We start from the raw sequence: 13296 nt of genomic DNA on the forward strand, positions 1-13296 counted from the left end.
GGAGTGGAAAGACAGTCAGGGAGGAATTCAGGGGTAAAAACTAATAAAAACGCTTAATTATTCGAAATTAAATTAGACATGGACCTCCAGGGTTACTCCAAACACCAGTTAGTCGCTGTGATCAGTAAAACTAAGCGGTGCATTCTTCGCTTAATTCATAAGTACAGTTGTCTTAAATCAACTTTAATTTAGTAAAATAACGCTCCTCTGCCTTTGTGAAAAGCTTCTCTGTGTAAAAGGTATTTATCTTGCGCTTTTACAGCTGACAGACGACCTTTGAGAGCTGATATTATAGGCTGTGAAGAGGGACCATGCCGCAACAGAACGCAAGGCCGTTCCAATTTATTTTAAACAGAAAAGTTCAAGTAATTTAGGAAATCTTACTGTTTGGGTCATTAAAATTGTCATCCAAATGTATGGTAAACTGAACATGTGTCTTTAAAAGTCTCTGAGATTTGAAAGGCTACATTGAATTCTCCAAATAAACAAGAACAGCTCATTATTGCTGTGTCTCAATTCTCACACTTAGGTTAAACTGCCATGTCGTATACTCTTAACACAGGGTGGGGATTTTGATCGGGATGACTTTGCAGTTGGTAGCTAGCTAGTTAGCATCATTTGCAATACCAAATTATTACAGACTGCTCAATTAACACAGTAAAAACCACAATGGCTGCTTTCGAAACAACAGTATAGTGGTACGTTTATTCAAGAGAAGGGTCCAGCGTTCCACACTCAACTTATTGACCGTTATGATTAAACCCATTTAGCTTTGTGAGGCCAAAGGGGACAAAAACGGACTTTGGTGCATGTTCAGATTTCTCATGTTCTGTTGACTCACTTCTGTAGTCGCTGAGAGCACGATGACCCAGGGCAGCAGCACCACAGCAGAAACCAGGTTATCCAGAGCGTAGAGGCGTTTGGCTCCACCGATTTCCACCGACAGTTTCCTGGAGGCCGTGTGAAACGCCACCTTCAGACACAGGGAGGCCACCAGCAGAACAACTCCACCCTGATGGGAGGAACGGGATGTTAGCAGGCAGAGATACACTTAAAGTGCTTGTGTAGGCAGCACTTTACGGAACATTTAGCGTGTGCTTTGCTTACTTTGTGATCTGCAACCCCTAAAAAGGCAATGGCGGTGTAGAGGAAATGAGTCAGCGCGCTGTCATGGTGACCCTCAGCTGGTTAAAAAATGAGTCAAGGAGAAAACACTACAAACAGAGAAGTAGGATGACGAACAGAAGAAGATCAGGTCAATGATAAATCCAAATAATTAGCAAAGGATACGGTGCTCGGCCATCTTTGCCATGAGATCGTCGTTGTCAAAGAGGAGGAGGCAGATCACGGCGATGATGAAGAGGGCAGCGCCTCTGGTCTGCGAAAAACCACAGAAATGCAAATTACACACTTCTACAATACAGTTTCATTTCACTCAGGGTCAAAATAACCCACGCTTTCTTATCCACAATTGTATGACTCTTAACTCCAGGGAATATAAAAGTGTTTTTATCTTAATTGTATGTTTAATTCACCACTTGACCTTGAAATGTTAATTTAATGGTTGTTTCTTAAAATATGAGCTCTTCTTCCTATTCTGTATAGGAATGTATTTTTTTGTTGACCTTCAATGGCCATACTATGCCATTGTACAGATCTTATCAATTTTCTTCATCTGAATAATGGTTAAAAACACTAAAATGGGACAAACGTTGTATGAAATATTTATTTTTTATCGTTTCTTTTGTATCTTGTTTTTATGTTGCTTAAACTGAAAACAACATATCTGACGCAATAATACATTAATAAATAATTGAGAGTAAAACACAGACATGTTTTCATTTAGCCCTCGTACCTTGGATGGCCCCCCTCCTGTGCCTGTGAACAAAACACCGAGAAGAGCAATGACAACCACATCGCTGTGCTCAAAAAGCAACAACGTCCTGTAAAACACACAAAGCAGAATTGAATATTAATAATAATACGTTTATTTATTATAGCACCTTTCACAGAAATAGATTTCACAAAGTGCAAAGTTCAAATTAAGACCACAGAGACATGAATAAAATAACCACACGAGGCACATTTTTAAGGTCAACATAAAAACAAAACACAGACCAGGTTGAGCCCTGAAAGGAACAAACATAATAACAGGGAATCACACCCTATATACCACATGTGTCAAACTCAAGGCTCGGGGGCCAAATCAGGCCCGTGGTGGATTTAATTTCGGCCCGCAGGATAATTTTTAATTACTATTAGATCTGGCCCTCCGGTATATTGCACAAGGATCTCCTCCGCTCAGAGCCTGAGCCCAAACATTGATGAACTTGCACCTGAGATGAGATGCCAAGTATCTGGCTTGAACTAGCATCACAGAGCAGCACACTGAGTTTAATGGATGTTTCCTTCTGCACTTTCTTTCTTGAGACAACAGAGCATGTTTGTTTTTTTCTTTGAGGGAAATTGTTTTGTTGAAGCTGTTGTTGGCCTGTTGAAAAATGTAATCATAAGAAATGACTCCGGAAAAGCTGCAGATAGAGCCATAAGAAATGAATGCAACTGATTATTTAATGTTTAATGTTGTTTTTATAGGCAATAATTGAAGCTTTGTTAGTTCCAGGTTTAATATGTACAATCAGTTCATTTCAATAAGTTCTGCAATAAACATTGAACCAGTCCGGCCCTCGATTAGTACCCATTTTTTTATTTTGGCCCACTGTGTATTTGAGTTTGACACCCCTGCTATATACACAAAATAGTTTTAATTACGACACATCCAAAGACATAAAACACACAGCTGGGTGAGTCCATAAAAACTCACCAAGAACCACCATGTCATGGATTTTCTGAAACTATCCAAGTTTTCAATAAAGTAATGTGGCCTTGCCAAAACTATAGCGCTTATCCAAATACCTTTCCAGAAGAGGTAGTAATAGATTTGTAAGTCTGTGTATTCTAACGAAGGAGTAATATAACATCTTTTGACTCATCTGTAATGTATATTAACACATTCCTTTCTAAAAAAATACAAAACATATCTAAATAAGTTAAGCTTCAACGCTATACTTAGTAAGATCTGTCACACATTTTGTATGCATGACCAAATAAATTCAAGGTTTGATAGAACTGTATGAATATACCACACAGGTTAAACATTACATTTCAGGAAAGTCAAAAAACTAATGAAAAACTGGTATAAATTAATAATATATTATGAGGTTTTTATTTTATATATTTAAAAGAATGTTGGAAATCATTCTCAGGTTTACATGGATGTTCAGTAATTCCATCCGATCTAATGGAAAAATATGCAGCGCCAAAAATGTATAACTAACCAAACACTTGGAATTGACCAATACGATTTTTGGCAAGGTCCCATGAATTTAATCAGATTTTCACATATCTTTTCAAATCAAATATATGATCCCATCTGGGAGGTCTTGATGTGGAATGGCTCAGTTAATACCACACAAATATGTTTATGCACACAGCAGTGTTGTCTTGAATTGCTGTACAAAAAAACACACATTTACAGTGACAGCTCACCTCAGAGGTCCACAGAGAGTTAGCCCGAAAAAGCCCAGGAGGGAAATGATGCAGCTGAAAACGGCATGCTTCATTAACTTTATCCACTAGAAAGAAAACAGAGTAAAAAAAGAAATCATCATTATGGCAGGTCAACAAAGTGACTTTACGGAGGCATTGATACAATGTCTTTTAACATAAAGCTCAATCTTGTAGTTTCCTAAAGCACTACATACAGAGGCCGACAAGTGCAAATGTCTCACTAGGGCTGTCCCGAATATTCGACTATTCGAATATTCGTTCGTTGGCCAACTATTCGGGTATCAATTTCATTATTTGGATATTCGTTTTTTTTAAAAATATTTTATAAAAAAAAAATACAAATCTCTCCGCACCGAATATTCGCTGCTGATTACTACCGAATATCCGGAGCCCGAAAAATTGTATTCGGGACAGCCCTATGTCTCACAACAGTGACAGTCAATCCTCGAACGTCAACTTTTTAGTATCCCTGTTTACTTTGTTTTTTGAGCTTCAGTAAACGCTGCGCATGTTTTCTTCATTTGTGTTTTGGCACATTTGTGTTTCTATATTTGCATTGTTTGTGTAACTGCAGCACCTAATACAAAGGTGTGTACAAAGGGCAGCACCTAATAGAAATGTGTTTTGGGCGGCATTTGCCCAGAGGACTTAAAGGTTTGACAAACATTAAAATCATGTGTTCCTTCTGATGTAAAATGTAGGAAATCATTGTTATGAGCCACAGAGAAAAATAGGAAATGTTTCTCCTAAAATGAAACAATAGATTAAATTAATTTATAGAAAATAAACAAATACAAACATATACATGTATATACACATTAGAGCTGGATCGTGCACAAACAGAAGACGAAGAAATCCCACTCACTTGTCTTTTTGAGACGACTTTGCCAGAGGAGAAGGGCTTTTGAAAGAAAAGCAGGATAACAGCACTCCTAGAAAAGGAAAAGGATGCTTACATACATGTAGTAACAATTATAAAAAGAATTACAAGTTTGATGACATTGATGAAATAAAATATAAGCAACTAATAGGCTACTTACCCTAATTTTAGTATAAAGATGAACTGGACAATGTGGACAACTTTGAGGATATCATAAGATTCAAATATCCCAAGAGCCTTGAGGACCTTCGTGACGATCAGTAAAACTATATATCTGGTTAACCTGAGGAGGAAAATAGAAATGTATTAGTTCTTGAGAGAAAAGATTGAACATTCGTTGAGTTTTGGCACTATTTTATTTGGAGGATTTCTAAAAACAATAAAAAATAAGGCACTTTTTGAACATTTAACCTTTTGAACAGGTCACAGTAAAAGCACAACATACACATATAAACTGGAAATTGAGCATAATAGGGCCCTTTAAAACATTGTTCAACAACCTCCTCTGCTCCTCTCTCTTCTAATCTATTATTGACATCAAATGTTTCAGAGATCATGGATGAGATAAAAACAGATACATACCTAGAATTGGGAACCTCGACCATGCCCAGTTTCCCCCCTGAGAGTACATTGCTGCTGTATTTATCTTCCATCTTAAAGCTCCAGTTAAAGTCCAGTTGAAGTATTTAAATCCCCAATACCCTAAATTACCTGAAAAGTGACATTAAAACGCAGCCAATTTACTGGTAAAGAGTATAGCCATTCTTCCGTTAGCTTTTAATCATTCTTTCGTTAAAACGTAACAGTTAGTTTGTTAAATTAACTGTAAACATTCAGCTGGTCGATTCTTAGTCTATTAGCTTGCTAGCTAGCCATCTGTTATGCTAGCTAAGATTGTATCCAAAGTTATTAGATGCGACTCGTGCTGCGCGTGCTGTGTACGTCTTATGAACACATGCAGTTGCTTAGTAAGAGGTAGGACATTAATAATGTTAAAACTGAGCTGACAGCTTCAATAAATAGGGTAAATTATCCTCGCTGGACAAAAAGCCAAAGCATTTCCGGACACGGTAGACATGTTCACGTCACGTCACGTCACGGGTGTTTGTGTTTGTGACCGTTGCTGCTGCGCACTGATACGCAGACGATGACGATGTGGATATAAAAGTGATACATGTTAGTAAAATTCTAATAGAAAATGTAAAAAAAAATGTGCTCAAGCTTTGCAGCAAAGGGGCGCAGGAACTGCTCTTAAGAAAAAAGTAAACTAAAAATAATTCCTCCTTACTCTACTGACTCTAAAATGAGCCAAAAACATGCTTGCGACAATGTTGTTTGGCCTGTTTGCCTGAATTACATGTTGACAGAATGCGTAACATGTTAAAAATAAACAAAAAATCACTTCAAACTTCTCCTAACACTTCCCCTGGTGGTTTGACTACGTTAATAACATCTGTGTAAGGTATTATAAAGGCTTTTGCATCAAGGATTTTAATTATGTTCTATGGCCAGACAGCCCAAAATGTACTGGATCCGTACCCACGTGACGTCTCATAATGATTTACAAGTGGACTATGGGCTCAGTCAGTCTGCTTTAACCACTGAGCTATACAGCAACATGATCAGCAATGATTGATTTGAAGTTACTCGATCACATGACCTTTTGTTTGGTCCCTCGGAGGTAGGGGGCGTCTCCTTTAGGCTGCTAAGGACACAAGATATTTCAAAACATGAAAACTCCGTAAGTAATATATTTCATTCTTATTTGTATCACTTAATTTTTTTGTTTTAGTAAAAAGAAATGTTTTAATATATATAAAACATCTTTATATAATTGTTTTCAAGTTAGTTTTTATGATTGCATTATGTAATACATTATTATTTATTTTATTTATTTAAATTATTTTTTTGTATTCGTATTTCATTATTTTATTTGCGGGGAGTGGGGCGTCCCTAAGGCTGTTAAAGAAGCTTTTTTGTATTATTATGTTAGCCTATAACAAATGATTAGCCATTTTGTGTGAGATATAAATCAATATACTAGTGGAAATAATTATTTCTAGAGAAAAAAATACATAGATAACACAGATTAAATCAAAAACAGAAACAGAAACAGGAAGTGCATGAGATGTTTTTTTATTTTTGGTGGGAACAACTCTAAACTAAAACAGATTGATCACGGTATTCGTCATAACTTTCAAAGATGTAAGATTTGTTTATAATCCAGGGGACAGAATGGTCTACATTTCCAGAAGAGTAGTGAGAATTTCAGTGAGCTCCACACAGTCCGAGCAGGACGCTCTCATAATGTCCCTTAGTGTCCATCTGTAAACAAAAACAAAAGTGCTCAGCTGAAAAACCTTCATATTACATCTTTTTTTCTGTACGGTATGAGTGACTGACAGAACTTTAGGGCACTAATTCTAGGTGAGTCATTTTACCAGAATGGCCTCCTGTAGGCTGACGTCATACATGGCCCTGTATTCCTCAATAATCTTCTTTAGGTCGACCTCAGAGCGGCTCACCATCACTCGGATCAGTGTGTCCTCACATGTGCCGTGGCCCTGTGAGAACGTAGCAGAGGTGTAAACGCTGAGCAGGTACAAGGCAAACATCTTCGCTTCGCAGTAAATATGGGACAAAGTCATTGTGTTGAAAATCACAAGTAAATATTGTGCTCAAGTTGTTATTTAAGACAAGTTTGGAGACGATTCCCAAGAGTTACGAATCAAGACCCGCCCCAAGTACAAACCCTCAAACGAGTCATAATGCATCTGTAATAATTGACACGGATGATTTGCTTAAATCTGTTTTAAGTTGACCACATTATACGTTTTTGTTTTTTATTGTATGTTCTCCAGGGACTCAGTAACATAACGCCTGTTTGACATGTTTCTCTCCTGCAACCTGATTGGATGCTCTCACATTGGTTTGTATGAAAGTGGTCAGGGGGAATTTTGGTTGGACTCGATGTGAAAGATTTGTGTTAATTAGTTGATTTAGGAAATTAATTGATTCATGGCAACATTTTTGAATAACATCTTTGGGCTTAGGGGAACTTATCAAGTATGTTTTAGGTCAAAAGGCTCAAGTCCAAGTTGAGTATCAAATCATGTGACTCGGGTCAACACTTCGGTTCTGTTTGTATGATATCAGGTACAGTTATGTAACATCATCATGTTGGTTGCAAAGATTCCAAAGCAGGCATCACAAAGAAAAACACATACACACAGTTAGAACAAAAAATGTCAGTGGAAACGTGACACAAACACACACACACACTCCAAGTCCGACATATGGTCAGAAAAGGAAGGATATATTCACACACCTTCATAGCCAGATGGAGCTTCTCAGCAAAGACAGCGGCTTTGTTCCAGGAACATTTGACTAAACGTCAAAAAGAAAAACATTCCCATTTAAAGTATGCAGATGTTTAGGCTAAAGAAGTCCATACAAGGTTTTAGAAGCATGACGTGCAGACAGTATCGTATCGTCTATCCATGTTCAAATCTTCACCTCCTATTACAGCTGGGAATCATTTTGTTGATACAGTGTGTGCTCAAAAAGGTTTTCTGCACTCCCTTTGATTGTTATGGGTCTTTGTGACTCTCACTCTCCTTCCAGGTTTTCCCTCTGGACACCACATGTTGCAGACTTAACAATACAATTGTGATGATTTATGTTTCGCAGAATCAAACCCTCTTGTCCAGCTGTCTGTATTTACAAGCCTGACATGTCCAACAGTCCATTCACCAATAAAATGTCTTGGAAATCACTGGACATATTTCCATTAAATATACTTTGGGAATTCAGGCTATGTTTGTTGGATTTTCTGACCATTCCTGTTCACAATGATGCCAGAGATCTTTACTTGTACACAACAAATATCAAACCATTATTTGCAAGCTTACATAAAAAGTAAATGGCAATACGTTGGTATAAAAAATAAGTAGGTATAAATTGCATGCATGCTCCCCGGAAGATAGATCCTTATCATCCTATTACCTTACTTCCTCAGTGCTTACTACTTCAGAACAAATGTTTCCCTTTTATTAAATAATAACTGAAATAAATGAAGACCATTCCTTACCAATGTCAATTAGACATTCTTCAATGTCTCCCTTCAGCTCCAAATCCAGGGCTTTAGGTAATGAGATGTCACTTACAGCGGCGTAGTGCTGGAAGGCTAACAGGTAAACACATATAAAAGGGATGTATGAGTCAGAAAGAAAGGCAGACGTTTTTACAAAAAGTTATAGAAGTAAAGTTGGGAAATATGTGCATTTAAAAAGGTGCTTTGCTTTAGCTGGATTTAAAGTATCTTTTGAATTTGTACTATACAAAGGCCAAACCGTATATTATTACCATATCGAGAGAGAATGTGTGCCTAAGTAACTTTTTGCACTGTAACTTTTATGAATGTATCTTTGCTTTTAAATGAGTGTTTTTAAATGCCATTTTATAATATGTTTCTTAATGCTCTTAATGTCTTTCATTTTTGCAAAGCACTTTATAACTATATAAATAAATTTGCCTTGCCTTGCCTAAGTACATCTACACTTTCAAAAAATCCAAAAAATCTAAAGAACCCTAAATAAAATAGCCTCATCAAGAGTACAACTGCTTTCATAGTCCTGTTTTTATCTTTAAGAAATCCGCCCTACTATTCTCCATATTATTACTACACTGCTGGGTGTGTTCCACCGGCTACAAAAAAGTGTGGTTCCACCGGTTCTCCAGGTGTGTGTTCAGCCTCTAATGAGTCAAACCTAAAAGCTGAAACTCTCAAATATTTCAACACTTACTCTTGGTGAGCTGCGGCCCGCTGCGTTTGGACAGGATGTCGATGAAGGCAGAAACATCGGTTCCTTTGGTGTTCTCCCCGGCCTCAAACAGAATCTGCGGGGTACAAAACAGCAACAAAACAGCCATTACCCTGTTAATGTTGTACAAGAGTTACACATTAATGTATGTTACGATTCCATTGCTATTGAGATGATCATATACAATAAATAAAGTATATTCTGCACTTGTGATCCAAAGCCACTTTCACACATTTACTGCAAACCTGAAATTATATAGACTCTAAATGGAGGAGTTGTAAGTCATAAGTTCATGTTATTTCCGATGAAGGCCGTATAACAAACCAGATTTATTTTGAGCCAGTGGCCGTGTTGATTTTTCTGTCAAGGCTAGCGGGAAACCCAGAATAAAACTAACATCCGGGGTTGAAAGGGAGGGTCATTTACAAACAGCAAAAAAAAAACGTCTAACTGGAAAGATCACCCTTCAAATTCCGGGAATGGCAAGAGACTTAAATATATGACAAAATAACAAGGTGGGTACTTGACCCCGGAGGTGTCATGCCTCATTTACGCCATAACAAGGCAACAGTATTTCCAGCAGGTGAGAACGCTTCTGACACAGACAATTCCTTGATCTATGAAGGGCAATTTCCAGACAATGTGCACACCGGATTCTACGGATATTGTCATATGAGAAAACCGTTCAAAACGTTTGTGTTAGGGTCATAAAGTAGCGTTCATTTTGTTTCCTTCTTGGGACCTTAGTTTAGTAAATATTGAAAAGATGCCCGCCTTATTATCTAAAACGTTTTTTTTTTCCAGATTTCACCTCTGCATCTTTTCGGGCCAGATCATGGTCGATTTCCACACTTTCATCTTTTTGTGCTTTCAACAGGGCCAGGAGAGCCGTGGTGAAGTCACCGCTGGTCTCATCCTTAATGACTTCCTCCAGCTCCTCTTGGTACTCTGAGGGACAAAGGTAGAAGACATTGCAGTAAGATAATGGGACATAGTATGACTGCATGGGTTAAATCTGTTGTTCAGACACACAATCCTCATGACTGCGTGATTACAGAGCAGCACTGTCGAGGAAATCAGTGTTGTTCGAATGTTGCAAACACAAAAAACATCCTCAAGAACTTCAGTAAATACCTTAGATGTTACAAACAGAACTCAGCATGTTCCCCAACTAATAACAGAGATAAACATTGACTCAGTCCAAACCTTCTTTGAAGACCCTCTTGATCTCTCGAATCTCTTGGTTTGATCTTGTTGCCAGAACCTCCACAAGGACGTGTTCATGTGTGCCGAAACCCTGTTGATACAGCAATAGAATAGCTAGGAATTCCCATATACGTATGTCTATATAAAATGTGTTTCAAAGGAGTCCTCAAACATAACTAAACAAAGATTAAAAAGGTCTGGATAAGTCCTTTTGGCCTACATTTAGGTGGTTTCAAATTAATCTGAAAAATGTTTTCACGACTTTCTGTCGGAGTGTGTGGGAGTTCACTGCTTTAGACTTAGTCTAATGTTCTCATAGTGTACAAAACCGCAAAGCCAAAGTCTCTGAATGTTAAACTGAGCACGAAACTAAATACCAAGAACCTTGGACAGTCCCTACTGGCAGAACAAACAGTGAAATGAAAAGGATCTTGGAGAATTCATATTTGGAATTGATCTCCTCTCATATTTAGTACATCGACCACTGATATTTACCTTTGTGGCCTTCCTGAGCAGGTAGGCATCAAAGTGAGGGGGATCCATGAGCAGAGCCAGAGAAACGTCCTCTAAGTCTGACCTGAGAGCCGACTTCAGAGCTTTTTCCAGACTCTGCAAGACACAGCGAGCATAAAGTTGCATTACAATCATGGTCATAATTTAGGTGTGTGTTTGAGGTTGCATTTTGGTTATAGATAGATAGATAGATAGATAGATAGATAGATAGATAGATAGATAGATAGATAGATAGATACATACATACATACATACATACATACATACATACATACATACATACATACATACATACATACATACATACATACATACATAGATAGATAGATAGATGGATAGATAGATACATAGATAAATAGTTAGGAACGAAGGTGGAAATCATGAGAAGATAGAAGATTTTAGCACAAATTACAGTCAGTAATCAAGACAGTAATGTTAGTTACACAGCAGCAGCTTTTTAAAAGTGTGCTAACTAAGTAGCCACCATAATACTGGTCATACCAGACCAAGCTATTTCTTTCTTTCTAAATAAGTTTCAGACGTCTTGCTTTATGTGGACAAAAATTATGTTATGACAAGTCAAACAAAAAGGTTTATACATTGAGTAAATATGAAATGCAATATCAGCTTTCATTCAAATGCAGCGGATCTACATTGTATTCCCAACATTTAACCTAGTTTGTGTTGCAAATCTGTACATTTAAAAAAAATAAGGACACAATGAAGTTCCAGCGTCTAGAGTGAAGTCTCCTTGACTTCACTATGGACGCTGGAACTTCATTGTGTCCTTATTTTTTTATTTGGGCTCTTCTTGATGCTGATGTATCATTATTTGGTCTTAATGAGAAATGAATCACTTACCTTTCCCGTGGACGCTTCATAAACTACTTTGATCTTCTGTCTCTGCTCATTACTCCTCTTCACCAGGACTGCGATGATCACATCATTATCCACTTCTGTGAGGGACAAGATGTACTTTAGCTTACTTTCTTTAAACCCCTGAGACCCTCTATGTCAGAAATGTAGAGGCACACACACACCGTCTTTCTCAATGGCGCTCTGCAGAGTGGAAGCATCGCTGCTGGCGTTGAAGTTGGGATACGGGACGACTGTTCCATAATACTTAGCCTTCGGCTTACCCTTTACCTAGAACAACAGGCAGAAATGTGGATGTTTTTTTGTTTGTTGTGTTTATTTTTCAGTTTTTCACAGTATGTCCAACATTCATGACAAAAAGTTGCAAACCAAAATGTGGATGCTTTAATGACTTAAGCTGCTGTAAAGCACTAGGAATTCAAAGCTTAAGATAATTAAGTCTATAGGATGATTTTTGATTAATTTGAGTTTCATTACAGCGCAGAATTACAGGAATAATGGCAAAGATATGTGATGTTATTAGGTAGAGGTGAGATGACTGACGGAGATATAGACAGCTGTCAGCATGTCATTTTATATAAAACTACAAATGCTAATCTTTAAGCACTGAAACGGATAGTTCAGTACACTTAAACTGATATAACCTTTTTGAGCTTTCCTTAGATCTCTTAAATATGTTGTTCTGTTGCGTCCACATTGTTTTGTTTCCAAGTCACACCCAAATTGGGCGCGTGCCGACTCCCATCTGCTGTTACACTGACTTTGAAAAGTGCCTAATACAACCTAACTCAAAAATCTGAGCTATCACATAAAGAAAACATTATGTACAACATGTCAATAATCCATATATCAGATCTGATACTCACTAAGACGGTGTCTTCGTCTGGCTTTCTTTTACGTATGACCTTTTTGAACAAATCCTTGAACAGTGACATGTTTACTTGGCTGGAAAGTTGTAAGCAGAAAACAATATATATAATTAAAGAGGAAAAATGTTAACATGAAATAGAAAGTAAAGAAGTTAACCTTGGTTTAAATACTTATACATATTTAAACATCCCAACAAATCTCACCTTGGCTGCTGCAGACGATGCTCAAACCAAAGTTTGTAGTTCTCATGTGTTAGACGCAGTATTTAACTCACTCTGCAGCGGCCCCACCCATCTCTATGCAGATGATATTCAGACAGGTTTGTATGCACCTACAGGGGATCAGCCAATCACAGGCCACCTCTCAAAGACAACATTCCTGCAGGGTGACAGTCAGAGCTCCATACAGGTTGGGTTACTCTTCTGTAAAAGCTTGTATTGTAAGCTAAAACCCTTTCACCCTTAAATTAAACGACTTATTTTTCAGACATTGAGGAAACAGCGATAGCGGATAGTTCAGATTTTTGAAAAGGGGTTGTATGAGGGACTTATCCTTAGT

General features: G+C 37.6%; 2 protein-coding genes across 2 annotated transcripts; both read right to left on the bottom strand.

Moving 5' to 3' along the window:
* Positions 1–801: 801 nt before the first annotated feature.
* LOC104968211 (zinc transporter 5-like) lies at positions 802–5591 on the bottom strand (the record flags this gene model as incomplete). Its single annotated transcript, XM_010797788.1, has 8 exons — positions 5033–5591; positions 4611–4733; positions 4436–4502; positions 3550–3635; positions 1856–1943; positions 1291–1378; positions 1108–1184; positions 802–1012 (listed from the first exon to the last, which is right to left on the bottom strand). Coding segments are annotated over exons 1-8 (811 nt in total), but the record flags the coding sequence as incomplete, so codon positions are not given.
* A 979-nt stretch (positions 5592–6570) lies between these two features.
* Positions 6571–13040, bottom strand: LOC104968208 (annexin A1-like). The gene is made up of 12 exons (XM_010797783.1): positions 12942–13040; positions 12735–12813; positions 12033–12138; positions 11854–11948; positions 10975–11088; positions 10480–10570; positions 10085–10221; positions 9256–9349; positions 8541–8636; positions 7779–7837; positions 6892–7014; positions 6571–6775 (listed from the first exon to the last, which is right to left on the bottom strand). The coding sequence occupies exons 2-12, from the start codon at positions 12801–12803 to the stop codon at positions 6719–6721; spliced, it is 1041 nt and encodes a 346-aa protein (XP_010796085.1). The 5' UTR covers positions 12804–12813; positions 12942–13040; the 3' UTR covers positions 6571–6718.
* Positions 13041–13296: the final 256 nt, after the last annotated feature.

The sequence above is a fragment of the Notothenia coriiceps genome, unplaced genomic scaffold (genome assembly GCF_000735185.1).
Source record: "Notothenia coriiceps isolate Sejong01 unplaced genomic scaffold, NC01 NC01_scaffold00038388, whole genome shotgun sequence".
NCBI classification, from domain to species: Eukaryota; Metazoa; Chordata; class Actinopteri; order Perciformes; family Nototheniidae; genus Notothenia; species Notothenia coriiceps.